The sequence below is a fragment of the Thamnophis sirtalis genome, unplaced genomic scaffold, assembly GCF_051295495.1.
Source record: "Thamnophis sirtalis isolate CommonGarterSnake01/CBP01778 unplaced genomic scaffold, rThaSir2_p1.2 scaffold_1, whole genome shotgun sequence".
Lineage (NCBI taxonomy): Eukaryota > Metazoa > Chordata > Lepidosauria > Squamata > Natricidae > Thamnophis > Thamnophis sirtalis.
Window position 1 is genome coordinate 97,373,228 of NW_028261381.1, and position 15,832 is coordinate 97,389,059.

Below are 15,832 nucleotides of genomic sequence, written 5' to 3' on the forward strand. Positions count from 1 at the left end.
TTCTTTGCAACAATTCCTACAACAATTGCACAAGAAATCTCCATCAATATCTATCCCCAAGAAGAAAACTCTTCTTTAACAGCAAAATAATGTAGAAAAATTACAAACAATAACTCTTTTCAGCTTTATGCACCACCCCAGTAAACACAAATGTTTGATCAGAAAAAATATGTCCAAGATAGGAGCAATAAGCTATACACCATGATTTAGGAGTTTGATTTTTTTCAAAAATAAATGCTAAAATACTAAACTGTATATATGCACATTTAGGTAAATAGTGTTCTGTATACCCTCTCGGAGGCGGCGATGGATCCCAATCACGAACGGACGCCGGCAGCAGATAACTTCCACGTGATTCAGGGGCTTTTGCCAGGCGGCGGGACCCCCGAAAGCGAGAGGAAATTGTCTGCGGGCAGCTGGAAGCACCCCAACCTCTCCTCCTGCCGCGCGGATCCATTTTGATTCACGAACGGATTCCGCGGCAGTTCAGGGGCTTATGCCGGGCGGCGGGACCCCCGGAAGTGAGAGAGGAAGTTCCGGAAGCGAGAGGCTGCCCCGGCGATCGATCCCAATCACGAACGGACGCCGGCAGCAGATAACTTCCACGCGATTCAGGGGCTTTTGCCAGGCGGCGGGACCCCCGAAAGCGAGAGGAAATTGTCTGCGGGCAGCTGGCAGCGCCCCAACCTCTCCTCCTGCCGCGCGGATCCATTTTGATTCACGAACGGATTCCGCGGCGGTTCAGGGGCTTATGCCGGGCGGCGGGACCCCCGGAAGTGAGAGAGGAAGTTCCGGAAGCGAGAGGCTGCCCCGGCGATCGATCCCAATCATGAACGGACGCCGCCCGCAGATAACTTTCCATAACTTTCCGGGCGGCGGGACCCCCGCACGACGTTCTGTGCGGGCGGCAGCCGCTGCGCCCATGCTCTCGGAGGTGGCGATCCCATTCACGAAGAGGCAGCTCCTCGTGGGCGCAGCGCCTGCCGCCCGCACAGAGTGAATTCAATTGCGAGGACCCCTGCAGAAATGGATTCCTCGCGGCCGCAGGCGATCCCAATTCACTCAGCCGGGGCGGGCAATTTCTGCACGAACGGACTACTCCTCGCGGCCGCAGGAGGAGAGGGAGGAGGAGGGGGCAGCCGAGCCGCCCGCACAGAGTGAATTCAATTGGGATCGCCTGCGGCCGTGAGGACTCCTACACGAACGGAGTATTCCTCGCGGCCGCAGGCGATCCCAATTCACTCAGCCAGGGCGGGCAATTTCTGCACGAATTGCCCGCCCCGGCTTAGTGAATTGGGATCGCCTGCGGCCACGAGGAATAGTCCATTCGTGCAGAAATTGCCCGCCCCGGCTGAGTGAATTCAATTGGGATCGCCTGCGGCCGCGAGGACTCCTGCACGAACAGAGTATTCCTCGCGGCTGCAGGCGATCCCAATTCACTCAGCCAGGGCGGGCAATTTCTGCACGAATTGCCCGCCCCGGCTGAGTGAATTGGGATCGCCTGCGGCCACGAGGAATAATCCGTTCGTGCAGAAATTGCCTGCCCCGGCTGAGTGAATTCAATTGGAGGAGGAGGGGGCAGCCGCCCGCACGCGGTTCAGGGGCTTCTGCCGGGCGGCGGGAGCCCCTGAACCGCGTGGAACTTCTCTGCTGCGGGCGGCTGCAGCTGCCCCCACCCTCTCCTCCTGCCGCGGCGAGCGGAAAATTCGATTAGAATTAGATTACTCACCAGTCAGCGCAGCTGCAACCTCTTTCGTCTTTTGTCGAAAGGAAATGGAAACTCGCGCAAGCGTGCTGAAAATTTCCCATCCCAGCCAGCTCACTGATTGGCTGGAGTCCAGACCAATCCAATCAGTGAGCGGCAGGCTGGGCTGGCTTAAATTTGTAGGTAGTAGGTAAAAGGCTAAAAGCACGCTTTTTTTGGCGCTCGCAGCTCCAGCCCATCAGCTGCTAGCTTGCTGGGCTGGCTCATCTGGTAGGATAGAGAACAGAACGATGAGCCAGCCCAGCAAGCTAGCAGCTGATGGGCGGGAGCTGCGAGCGCCAAAAAAAGCGTGCCTTTTAAAAAGGCGGGCGGGACGCGGGAAAATGCATTGGAAAGCGGGTGTGTCCCGCCAAAAGCAGGACGTCTGGTCACCTTATTCTAGCCGTACCTTATTCACAAAGCCAGCTGTGTGCATGTATGCAATTGGACGGTTGCCTTAAAAACAGGTATGGAACACGAGCGGGCAGGTGGGCCAAGCAAGTCATTGTACCGGTATGCTGTCAGCTGCTCCTAGCTAGTACTGGTAGGGCCGTACCGGGCCATACCAGGCGGAACCCAACTCTGGGCTAGAACTCACACTCTCCTGCTTTCTAGGGCTAGAACTGACATTCTCCTGGCGATTTAATATTATACCACACTGGATCCTGTGTGTAACATTTACTTAACAGTGTATATGATTGTTCCTTCCCTTACTATGTTGCTAACTGGCTCAGATGCTATTTTTTGTCTGTTTATGAGTGTATGAAAGGAAGCATTCTCTACACGGAGCCTAATTATTCTTATTTCTTGAATGAATGTTCTAAAACTGCAATATGACATTATAGATATTGAGTAGGGCTGGATGAGAATAGGCAAGAAATATAATTAGAATCTACTTTTGTGCGGAAGGAGACAGTTGTTCAATGGAATCCAGCCTCTGTGTTCTCATTAAAGATGGCTATGTACGTTGTTTTGGCTCATGTAGGTATCATTCTTGTTCAGCGATCGTGGCATTCCAGATGGGCACCGTCACATGAATGGCTATGGGTCACATACTTTTAAGCTAGTCAATGCTTACGGAAATGCAGTATACTGCAAATTTCATGTAAAGGTAATTATGGCCTACTGTTACTATTTTCTCTTCTATGTTGAGCCATCAAAAGTCTGCGCGCACGATGTTTACACACGAAAATTCACCATCACTGACCTAGTGGGTAACAGGATATATTAAGAATAACTATTTCTATATTTAGTCCTTATTAGTAGCTAATTTTACTCCTTCCATCCATAGTACTGTACATATAATTTCACAATATATATTTGTAGATAGATTTATAACTACATTTAGCAACTTTTGGTAACAAATTATTAATTAACATAGCATTTCAATATTTTTAGACCGATCAAGGAATTAAAAACATATCTGTCAAAGACGCAGAAAGACTGGCTTCTGAAGATCCGGATTATGGCCTACGTGATCTTTACAATGCAATTGCTAATGAAAACTTCCCCTCTTGGACTTTCAACATTCAAGTTATGACATTTGAACAAGCTGAGAACTTTCCATTTAATCCTTTTGATGTAACAAAGGTGAGTATATTTTTGTGACCTTTTCACCAGTGTACAGCACAGAGTAGAAAAGGTAGATTTCTACATCTTGCAAACTCAAGTTGGAACATCTTGGTCATATATTCTAGGTTTGGCCTCATAAAGATTATCCTCTCATCCCTGTGGGAAAAGTTGTCTTAAACCGAAATCCCGTCAATTATTTTGCTGAAGTGGAACAATTGGCCTTTGACCCAAGCAACATGCCTCCAGGCATTGAACCTAGCCCTGATAAAATGTTACAGGTAACTAGAATAGATTTTCCTCCCCTATTCATTGAATTGTGAGACTAGCCAACCCAGCCTGTCAATCAGATAACTTTTGCAATAATGAAAACATGTTAACCTCAATCTGTTTGGTATTAGAATGCTTTTCAATTTTTTGGTGTGTTGGGTTTTTTGTTTTTGCCTCTGAATATTAAAACAATTGGTAAAAAGAATACCATTCGTTATTTTCACCTTAGGCACTAGCAGAGCTTGACACAAGGAAGTTGTTTGGTTATAAGACCCCCATTCTAAATATAGTTAATGAACTGAAAGATTGTAAGTTTGTTATTTGATTAAATCATTAATTTGAGGACCTCTTAGATTATAAATTATTTAAGAAAGAAAAGAAAAAGTCTGAGGAAAAAGAAAAAGTCTGAGGAAGAAGAAAAAGAAAGCATGAAAGTCATTGTTCTAATTTTGTTGCCACTTTCTGCTATATTTTACAGAGACCTTTGATCTGAATCTACAGGTTTGTTTCTGGGCCATGTTATTGGGGCCTCTGAAATCAAGACTTTTCCCTCCTGTGGAGTAGGACCAGCAATAATCTTTCAAAAGCAGTGATGATATAGGCAGTGTTGAGAAAAACCTAGGGAAAAGCTGCCTGCTTCTTCACTTTTTCCCCTGTGATATATTTTTTCTAGGGTCGTCTTTTCTCATATCGAGATACCCACGCGCATCGTCTGGGACCCAACTACCTTCAAATTCCTGTAAATTGTCCATACCGAACTAGGGTGGCCAATTACCAGAGAGATGGATTTATGTGCATTTCTGATAACCAGGGTAAATCTGAAAATAACGTTTGGGAGCTAGGTTATGCCAGTAATTTTGAGTAACCTTTGCAAGTGCCTTTTTTTCATTGACATTGACATCTCGGCTTAACTACTTAAGTCATATAAGCTGATAGCTGTTTTCTTCATTTCTATTTTATCTGATCAATTTCTCCCTCATTTTTATTATGTGGACTTGTAAAAAGGTTTAGATTTGGATGTGGTGCTATGCTTTATTCAATAGGTTTAGCAAACAAACTCTCTGCTCTACACATACATACATAGCTACAGCGATAGCACTTAGATTTGAGTTCTGTAGTGCTTTACAGCACTCTCTGAGCAGTTTACAGAGTCAGCATTATACCCCCCAACAATCTGGGTTCACATTTTACTGGCTTTGGAAGGATGGAAGGCTGAGTCAATCTTGAGCCGATCAGGATCAAACTCCAGGCTGTGGGCAGAATTTGCTTGCAATTCTGCATACTAACCACTGCCCACCAGGGCTCTTTGTATATATTGTTCTGACCTAGGCATCCCAGAAGCATGAAGCAACTCCTTGCCTCAACAAAAATCCCTTTTATTTATTTACTGTGAATTTTGCTCATTCACATCCAGCAAAGTCTTTCAAGGGAGGATTTACAATCACAGACCTTATCTGGCTTGGAGAGCTGGGAAGGTGATATCTGCAAAACCTGGCAAGGCGTCTCGGAAAGTCACAAACCAATTAAGTGAACTGTTTCCTGCAAACTCCACTCCCCTTTCATTCCTCCTTTATTTCCTCTGGGAAGGCCATTCATCGTCCACCTGTGGCCTTACTCCCAAGTCAATCCCTGTCATTTAGCTGTTCCCTGGCAACTCTGTGCATGCACACACTGGGAACAGGCTCCAGCTGTTCATCTGCCTCATTGATTTCTGACTCTGAAGGCAGCTGATAACTGGCATACGGCTCTGGCCCCCTCTCTGCCTCCAACACAGAGCCCTCATCAGAGCCTTCCCCAGACTCCAAGACTGGCCCATGTTCCTCTCCAACCTCCTCACTGGCTGAATCTGCTGCCAGCCCTCAGCCTGCTGGCAGGCCACAACACAAAGAACATATTGCCATGGCCCCATTGGAGCCTGATTCGGAGGACTAGTAGTCAAAATTGGACCGTTCAATAGGGATTGGACCCTTGGATCTCCCTTGGCATGTTTGGAGAGGCCAGGGGCTGAGGACAATGTTGTCCCAGCCCCTCAAACATTGGGGGAGATGGTCGACCAGACAGAGCACTGCTTGACTGCACAAACATGGAAAGATCGGCTGCTGACAGGCAGTCATGCTGATAGGCAGCAGATCTCTTCTGATGAGGAACATCTGCCTCCTCCACTGGATCCAAGGGCAAGGAGAGTGCAGTGGAGGCAAGTACAGAGAAGGACTGCAAGGCTACTCGGGAGGAACTTGCACCGCACCCTCACAAGGAGCACCTGGAATAGAGTAACTGAAGGAAAAGTAGGGAGTTTGCTTTGGCTTACACCCCCTGGCTTCAACTCGTGCATGTTGTGGTTAGCCTTGTCTTGCTTGGAAGATTCCTCTTTGCCTTTTGTCTTGAATCTAGCCCTTCTCTTGTGGACTCCTTTTGGCCTTTGCTTCACTGTGCCTTTGGAACTGCTTCTTGCCTTAGACCTTTTCTTTGCTCTGAGGACTGCCATTGTCTTGTGCCTGGACTCTATCTTGTGGACTGGATTTGGAACCCTGGACCTTTTCTTGTAAGCATGCTCCTACTCTGTGGGCTTTATTTATACTATAGGGGCTGTTGTTTAGTGGATTGAGGGTGGCTGTCTTCGGGGTAGTATGGGGGGGGAGATTTAGTGGTCATTGCAGTGCCATTTGCTGGAGAGAAATAAAGGACTCTCTAGAGGCGATCACCAGGGTCATAACATATATATATGTTAACAAATAACAGTTAATGGAAAGCTAGTATGCTGCAAAGGAAACATAGGGTGTCCTCCCCCTTCCTGCCCCAACACTGCTGTTACACTCTATATCAGTGATGGCAAATCTTTTTTTGGTCACGTGCCAAAAACGAGGGGAGCCCAGGAAGGTCGTGTGCAGGCATGCCACACCCATAATGCTATGTGTGCGACCCTGAAGCTTCCGGAGTGTGAAAAACTGGCCTAATGAGCAAACCGGAAGTTCAGGAATGGTTTGCTCGTAGGGTTTTTTTTGCCCTCCGGAGCCTTCAGCGAAGTCTCCTGAAGGCTCTGGAGGGCAAAAAACAGCACTACAGTCAAACCGGAAATCACTTCTGGTTTGGCCGTAATGCCGTTTTTCGGCCTCTGGAGCCTTTAGGGAAGCTTCCTGAAGGCTCCGGAGGGCGAAAAATGGTGCTATGGCCAAACCGAAAGTCCATCCCAAACTTCTGGTTTGGACGTAGGGCCTGTTTTCCTTGAAGCCTCTGGAGGGCGAAAAACGGCCTCAAAAAAAGACCAAAGTCAACTGGCCAGAGTGTGCATGCGGCTGGAGCTCACAGGGCAATGCCCCACATGCCCTAACAAATGGCTCCACGTGCCACCGCGTGCCATCACGGCTCTATATAGTCTCTTGAACATGTTTTGTGATCATACTTAAGACAAGCATTTTGCCAAATTTCTGTTTATGCTCTCAAAGTTTCAAATGTGTCTATTATTTCAAGAAGGTTGGGAACTTCTGAAGTATACTAGAATGTAGATAATTTGGTTAAGCATATTATATGACCTTCAGAATCTGATTTCTGCACTCTGCCAAAGGGAGTCCTCTCAGCAGGTGGCAGCAGCGTTCAACCTTCCCTGCTGGTTTACCCATTGACCTTCTGGGGAAACCAGCATGGGATCACAAATGGTGATCACATGATTGGCAACTATTTGTTAGCTTGGCAACTATTTGTTAGGGTGAATAGGTTGCCAAGCACCCAGATCGAGATAACAGGATGGGGAAGGTGGTACAACATTTTACAATGGCTGAAAGTCTTTGTAGGTTGTAAAACACCAGTTCCGAAGCCATTGTAACTTTGGACAGATATTAAACAACTAGTGATAAGTTGAGGATTGTATATCAAAGCAGGTTGCAGTTCAAGGTTGTTAGGACAGTGACCCAAAATAGGTGGATCTCCCTCTTCCTCCCTCCCTCCCCCCTGCCCCCCCTCTCATCCATCCATCCACATGTGAGCGGACTCACGCATATAGACACATTCACATTTTGGATGAGGAGAGACGATGGGTACTGAAGTTTACAAAGTTTAAGCTTTCACTGCAGTTATTTTGTGCTTTTCATCTCAACTGTTACATAACTGAAGTGAGGTTGTGTATCAAAGGCAAAGAACTTGAGAAATGGTTTCAGGGCCCTCAGCCTCCTCACCTCTGATGTAGAACAATATATGAGACGTCCAGATGTTTACCCCACAAATGATTCTAAAATGGGCCAAAATTAGCATAATAAATGAATTCATTATTTTTATTACTGCTGAAGCAAATTAATAGACCCACAATATTACAATATTTACAATACAGTCATTACAATATGGTTGTGAGTCAATGAACGTTACAAATATATGTAGGTTAATTTCACCTTCAGGCTTTTTTTCTTATGTTAAGAAGATAATTACAGGAACAGAGAATCAAAGCCCTAAATGGTTTTTTTGTTTGTTTGTTTTGGGAATTGGAAGCAGCTAAGAATTCAGTTCTCTGAAAAGAGATTGTAGAAATGCCATTAGCTTGCAAAAACAAATTTGTGGTTGTAAGACATAGTGATGTGCTTGCAGAGCTGATACATTTGCATTCTTTGCTTGTTTCTAATACATTGTAATTTTTGTTCCTTAGGTGGTGCTCCAAACTATTACCCAAATAGTTTTACTGGCCCTGAGGAGCAGCCCACTTTGATGGAGAGCTGTGTATTTATCTCAGGCAATGTAGAACGTTTCGATAGTTCAGTTGAGGATAACGTCTCTCAAGTAAATAAAGTAGAAATGCCCTGTTACAGATAGTCCTCAACTTACAACTGTTGATTTAGGGACCATTCAAAGTTACTTTTGAGCATTTTGCAGACTGACGTGAAGGTTGCAGCATCATCCATGTAATCAACATTTGGATGCTTGGCAACTGGTTCGTATTTACAGCTGTGGTATCCCTGGGTCGTGATCCACGTTTGCGATTTTCAGACAAGCAAAGTCAATGGGGAAGCCAGATTCCCTTAACAACTGTGTTCCTAATTTAACAACTGCAGTTAAATATGGCAAGAAAGGTCATAACATGGGGCAAAACTCAGTTAACAACTGTCTCACTTAGCAACATAAATTTTGGGCTCAACTATGGTCGTAAATTGAGGACTACCTGTGTTTTATTTTGGAAATGAACTCTCTGTAAGCACACTTTTTCTTTTTCTCTCTCTTTGTTAGCAAGGTAAATTTATCATCAACGTTCCCTTTGTACCTCTTCCAAGTACCTAATTTAAAACAAAAAATTGAGAGCACTTGCTTGATATAATTCTGTCCTCAAGTAATTAAGCTTTTGTTTCCTGTTTGCTGTGAACTTTCATTACTAAATTTTCTCAACTAGTGGATCCATGTATAATGCGATTATTCAGTCTCTTGGAGTCAGTCCTCTATTTTCATGGTTTGGCCAAAATTACTATAAGGTGCCAGTCCTCTATACTGCAGATCACTCAAAAATATTCCCTTTCCTTCTTTTTATAAAAAATAATATTTGGAAGTAGTCCTTGACTTATGAACACAATTGGGACTAGATTTATACTCGTAAGTCAATGCACTCTCATGAATGGACCTGATTTTACAACATTTTGGTGGCAGTCGTTAAGCAAATCACTGTGGTCATTAAACAAATCCACACTTATTAAGTGAGCCTATTTTTTTTAAATGAGTGAGGTTTTTTACAAGTAACAAGCAAACACTGTCACAAATCAGAAATGACATAACCAGTCATAAAGGCAAGAAAGTTGACAAGATCCTAAAATGAATGTGATTGCGGTGGAGATGCGGTATGACACTTCCTGATAACCAAAAGTGCTTTATAGCAATAGCAATAGCAGTTAGACTTATATACCGCTTCATAGGGCTTTCAGCCCTCTCTAAGCGGTTTACAGAGTCAGAATATTGCCCCCAACAATCCGGGTCCTCATTTTATGGGCTCAAAAGCACCTGTTCTGTGCCTGATATAATTTTAAAAGATTTTTAAGTGACCGATTGTACATTGACTACTATTCTGTCAATAATGCCTTGAAGGCAAATTAGGGAATATCAGGATGTAATCTGCTTGATCCAGATGTGGTCCTGAGAGCTGTTTTTGCTAAGGAGGCAGTCAGTTATCAGTGCTTTGTTTATAGCATATGAAAGGGGAGAGGGAGTTCAAAGAAGGCAGAACTTTTCACATTTTAAACAGCAGAGAGAATTCCATGATAATCGTAAATAGCCATCAGTTTATTCTCATTGATTTAATAACTGAGGTTGATACTGTTCATGAAATTGGAATTGTAGAAGATTTCTATTAGGTCTGCAAAAGGTATATGTATAACGATTGCTTTCACTATTTATTGAAAGGTACGGGACTTCTTTGTCAAAGTACTGAATGAGGAAGAGCGCATGAGGCTTTGTGAGAACATTGCCAACCATCTTAAGGATGCTCAGCTTTTCATCCAGAAGAGAGCTGTAAGTAACAACGTAATGCATAACAATGCAGAGGTTCCAATTTGAGAGGCTTTGGATGTTGGAGCATGCAGGACACACAGATATCATCTGCTGATAACCCCTTAAAGCAGCTGTGTCTTTTCTTGGTCTGCTGGCACACAATTCTGGATAAAGGCTTTTGATAGACTTTGTTTAATGACCACTCATTTAAGTATTGCTCAAAATTATACAGAAAAAAAGGGACATATGACTTGTATTCAGACTTAGGACACCTCAGCATCCCTGGAATCACATTATCATGATCCGGGATCTTGGCAGGTGCAGCATCCTACGGTCATGTGACCACCATTTGCAATCTTCTCAGAGATGTTCTGACAAACAGAGTCAATAGAGAAGCGGTCAGGAGGTCATAAATCATGGTTGTATGATGTCTTGCTTAATGACCATGGATAATTTGCTGAACAACCATGGAAAAAAGATCGTAAAATTGGGTGCAGTCACATGAAAACTCAGTTAACATTTGTACTGTTTAATGATGAATTTTCTAGTCCCACCATTGTGGTCATAAATCAAGGGCACTCCTTTTCTCTTTCTCTTTGTTTCTCACTCTGTCTCTGTCTCTGTCTCTCTCTCTTTCTCTCTGTCTGTCTGTTTGTCTGTCTGTCTCTCTGTCTCTCTCTCTCTCTCTCTCTCTAATATTAGTTAACTATATATAACTTATAACTAAATCTCTCTTTTCAGTTTAGTGTTATGGATTATGGAGGTATGCATATTCTACAGCAGGGCTGTCAAACTCGCGGCCCATGGACCAGATGCATCATGTACTGGCCACGCCCACACCCAGTTTAGCAAAGGAAAGGGAAGTCACAATACATCCTGTGACAATGGCGTAACAACCCAAGTTCTACAGTATTATATTTCTGGATAGTTGTTGAGTTAATTTCCTTCTAAGTATAGATATTTCTTGTACTGAGTTAGATATTGTGTGTTCCAGAAGAAAAATACTCGGAAACCATGTTGTTGAAAAAGCCATCTTGATTTTTATGAAATCCAGTGTGCTTCTTCCACTTAAGTCTTGTTATGTGATGGGTCAGGCAATCCATGACTTGTAGAATGACTCTGATTTGCCAGTTTTTTTCCCTAGAAAAAATTGTGGTAGTGAACCTTATGCTTGGTGATACCAAACTGTAAAGATCCTTGATTAGTGAACTGTAGATAATCAGTCACTGATTTTTTTAAGGTGAACCTTCTCGTCCTGGGGAAGTAGGATACAAAGGTCCACCTGAAAGGGTGCACTGAGGAATTTGCTGATTTTCTGGAAGACAAAATTTATTGGCTTTATTCCCAGTTAGATGCCGATGTGGTTGCTGGTCTAGTAGGATCACATGAGGCAGGTTCTTGTTCTGAGAACAGCTTAGTGCACAGGGAGTGCACAGGAACCTAGGGAGTATGAGTGCAAGTATCTGTATTTTAGACCCATCCTGGCTTGTGAAAGTTTCTTGGGAATTGACATGCGGGTGGGTTCTGGTGGTGATTAATGCTTCCATGTGGGAAAGATTTGTGCCCAGAGGTGATATTCACTTACTTTCCCTACCCATTCACAAATGTGAGCATGCGCGCTAGCTTCGCTCATACATACCCTGTCCACGCATGCACTCAGCCTTCCACACATGCACTTTGATTGTGTGCGCAGCTTTCACGCATGCACACGGCTTGAAAAAAGTGCCTAAATAGGACAGCATAGAGACGGGCCCATCCGCGATTTTCACTACCTGTTTGGGTGAACTAGTCCAAATCGGCTGAACCACCCCTGGTGTACCCCAGCATTTTAAGGAGGCTGTGGTCTGCCCTCTTTTTAAGAAGCCATCACTAAATTCCATTGTGTTGAATAATTTCTGACCTGTCTCCAAGCATCCCTTTTCAGGAAAGGTGGTTGAGCAGTTCTAGAGGTTCTGGATGAAATGGAATGTCTAGAACCTTTCCAATCCAGGTTCAGCCTGGATATGGGATGGAAATGGCACTGGTCATGTTATTTTATGATCTCTGGTGGGAGCGGGATGTGGATAAGGCATCCATCCTTGCCCTGTTTGATCTCTTGGTGGCCTTCGATACCATCAATCATGATATCTTTCTGGGTAGCTTCAGTAGGAGTTTTTTTAGACTGCAGTCCTAAGATTCTTCTTAAGGTGCATTGTGCCCAATTACTAGTAAGTTTTTTTTCTGAATAATGCTTAGATTTGTTCTGTTGGAGCCTTTTCAACATTTTAATTTGAAAATTAATAAAAAAGTAAATTGTCAGTTTCCAGACCATATTAACTCTATTGTTGAATACATTTCATTTTGTAGAAAAATAAAGACCTTATGATAAATAATTTTAAAATCAGATTTAGATATGTTTAATTTTTACAAGTCTATGCATATTTATCCATATAATATGGCTGTAATATTATCATCATCATCATTATTATTATCTTCTTCACTAACCCCTATTATTGGTATGATGATGATGATGACAATTCTGTTGCTTTGTATGTACATTGAGAACTTCTGCACCAGAGACAAATTCCTTGTGTGTCTAATCACACTGGTCAAATACAGTTATTCTATTCTATTCTATTCTATTCTATTCTATTCTATTCTATTCTATTCTATTCTATTCTATTCTATTCTATTCTATTCTATTCTATTCTATTCTATTCTATTCTATTCTATTCTATTCCACTCCACTCCACTCCACTCCACTCCACTCCACCCCACTCCACTCCATTCCATATAAATAGAAAGATAAATAGTATTTTTCTTGTAAAAATAACTTTCAGCATTTCAGCTGAAAAACAGTACTTTTGCCATATCAGTAGTTGAAGTAAGTACACACCTGGTATGTTGAAATTTCATATCTCTGTGCCAATAGCTATTGACTTGTCCTCATCAGTACAGGAATTACAAAAGAGACAAATGACCTCAACTTCTCTTTGCCAATTTAGGTAGAAAACTTTACTGATGTTCATCCTGATTATGGTGCAGGGATTCAAGCCTATCTGGATAAACACAATGGTGATAAACACATTGGTGAAGGAAAAAGAAAGGTAAGAAAGCATGATTAGTTCAGGTTGCTATAGAAAGCAAATAAGGAATAAGCAATTGGAAAATAGAAGACAGAGATGCCACAAATGGCTGTGGACAGACTTAGAGGAGGAATGGGAAGAGCTTGAAAAACTCTATGTTCTTCCATATAACATGCAATATCTGGGATTCCATTTTAACAAGGGATATTAAAATATTCCATTTCAGTGGAATTAAAATAGTATCTATAAATCTTAGAATCACTATGGCTTCTGTCGTTATACAGTTAGCAAAAAGTACAAAGTAGCAGTAAAGAAAGGAATATTTTAGTATTTCATGTATATGTTTAGATGTTTAGATGTTTATTAACATTTGTAGGCCGCCCTTTTCCCTGAGGGGACTCAGGGCGGCTCACATAAAATCAGGGAGGGGAAATACAAACAATGACATAGACACATATAATAAATGTATATAAAGAAAAGTGTGCATATATTTAACTCTTTAAAATTAATTATGTATTTTATATTAAGACTTACTATTTTTTTTAATTATGGTTTCTAGGATTAAGTTCATACATACACAAACTTCATTCACTGGAAAGGAGAAATCTTATATGTAAATGGTATGATGTATGATTAGCAGTGACACTGCAATTGTTTATCTGAATCCCTCAATCTGGAAAATGAGCTATGAAAAGATTTACATGTAATGTAATTGCCTGCTATGCTATTAACTCTGTTATTCTGTTAACTGCAGACACAACCAAGTGTGATTCTGACTTTGAAAACAATTTGAATCCATCGTATAGATTGTTAATGCTGAATATATTCTGGCAGTACTTTTGAAATACATTACAATAATATTTAGTTTATTTTTGTGTATTAACATGCTTTATTATTGTAACTTTGCATTTATTTAGCAAAGGAACATACATTGCTGTGATTGATACCTTTTATTGCCAGTGCTGGCTTTTTATTGAAGTATAAATAAATCTTTTTAAAATCTCCATGTAGTACATTTAAAAACTATTGTAACATATTTGAAGCAGAATTATGTTTAAATGTGAAACTTATTTATGCTATGAAAGCTTTACATATAATAGTATTATGTTCTTAGCTGTTAGCTGCAATAAAAAAGCATTCCAATTTGAAGATCTTTTTAAAAAAAAACTTTATAGATAATTTATGCTGAATCTATGTTAATGTCTCTAAAATGGCATGGTTGAAATATTAGTGTAACAATTTTATGTTATTTTTGCATAATACACAAAACATGATTTCTATTCATGTAACAAATCTTCATTTATAAAACCCTAGTAAGAACACACCTGTAATATTGTGACCAATATTGGTCACCATACCACAAAAAAGATGTTAAGACTTTGGAAAAAGTTCAGAGGAGAGAAACTAAGATGATCAAAGGTCTGGAGACTAAAACATATGAGGAATGGCTGCAGGATTTGGGTTTGGCTAATCTAAAGAAAAGAAGAATTAGGGGTGACATGATAGCAGTATTCCAGGACTTGAGGGGCTGACACAAAGAAGAGGGAGTCAAATTATTCTCCAAAGCACCGGAGGGCAAGACAAGAAACAATGGTTGGAAACTAATCAAAGAGAGAAGCAACCTGGAATTAAGGAGAAACTTCCTAACAGTGAGGACAATTAATCAGTGGGACAGCTTGCCTTCAAAAGTTATGAGTACTTCATCACTGGAGGTTAAGAAGAGTCTAGAGTCTATTATCTGAAATAGTATAGGGTATAAAATGGTATAAAATCTCCTGCTTGAACAGGAACTGGACTAAAGACCTCCAAGATGCCTTCCAGCTCATTCATTCTTCGTTTATTCACTGAAATGCATATATGCATATATACTGTATGTACATGCACATTTATGTCTCTTATTGGTAATGCTGACATTTTATTTATCTATTTATTTATTTCATTAATCAAATTTATATAGTTACCCTTCTCACTGAAGATGCCTTTGGATGTCACACCATAAATGGGTAAAACCACATCATAGAAGCCAAAAATACATATAAATGGTATGCAAAAATATATAAATGGTACATAATATAAAAACAGGCATACAAAAACAGGCATACAAGGAGAAAAGAGGGAGTAAACTAAAACTAGCTATCTCAGGAATGGAGCAATTTCAGCAAGTCTTTAATTCCCTGAGAACCCCAGACCTTACATTATAAAAGGTTTTGAGAGCCTTTTATAGATTGTGGAATATCAAAAGGGTGGAAGTAACCTAACTTTGCAGGGAAGAATATTCCATAATACGAAGAAAACATGGAGCATGGGAAACACCCCCCCCCCCCCGCATGCTGATGGTACCTGCAGCATGCCTATCCTGGCAAAATGGGAAGGACTGTTGTAACTAGGGAAATGCATTCTCTGAGATAGCCCAGACGCATGCCATGAAGGGCTTTATAGGTCAAAAACAACATCTGCAGTTGGATTGGAAGCAATCTGACAACCAATGCAGCTCACAGAACAAAGGTATAACGTGCTATTCTAAGAGTACATATAACTGCCCGCACCACTATTTTTTTACAAGCTGAAACTTTTGATATTCTTCAAGAGCAGTCCCATATAGAGTTCATTTCAATAATCCCATCTGGAGGTGAGTTGGGCATGCAGTGTCTGCTGATCCAGGAACAGGTGCAATTGGCACACAACACAAAGCTGGGCAATGTTGCTCCCAGCCACAACTGCCACCTGCTCATTG

At 41.8% G+C, this 15,832-nt stretch overlaps 1 protein-coding gene across 1 annotated transcript in view; it reads left to right on the forward strand.

The window, feature by feature from the left end:
- Nucleotides 1–15,832, forward strand: part of LOC106556784 (catalase) — a 35,683-nt gene that overhangs the window by 17,671 nt on the left and 2,180 nt on the right. The window contains exons 6-12 of the mRNA XM_087704316.1: nt 2,730–2,855; nt 3,143–3,334; nt 3,442–3,594; nt 4,257–4,395; nt 8,214–8,344; nt 9,947–10,058; nt 13,022–13,119. Coding sequence (XP_087560442.1) covers nt 2,730–2,855; nt 3,143–3,334; nt 3,442–3,594; nt 4,257–4,395; nt 8,214–8,344; nt 9,947–10,058; nt 13,022–13,119 — 951 coding nt within the window. The remainder of the gene's footprint in view (nt 1–2,729; nt 2,856–3,142; nt 3,335–3,441; nt 3,595–4,256; nt 4,396–8,213; nt 8,345–9,946; nt 10,059–13,021; nt 13,120–15,832) is intronic.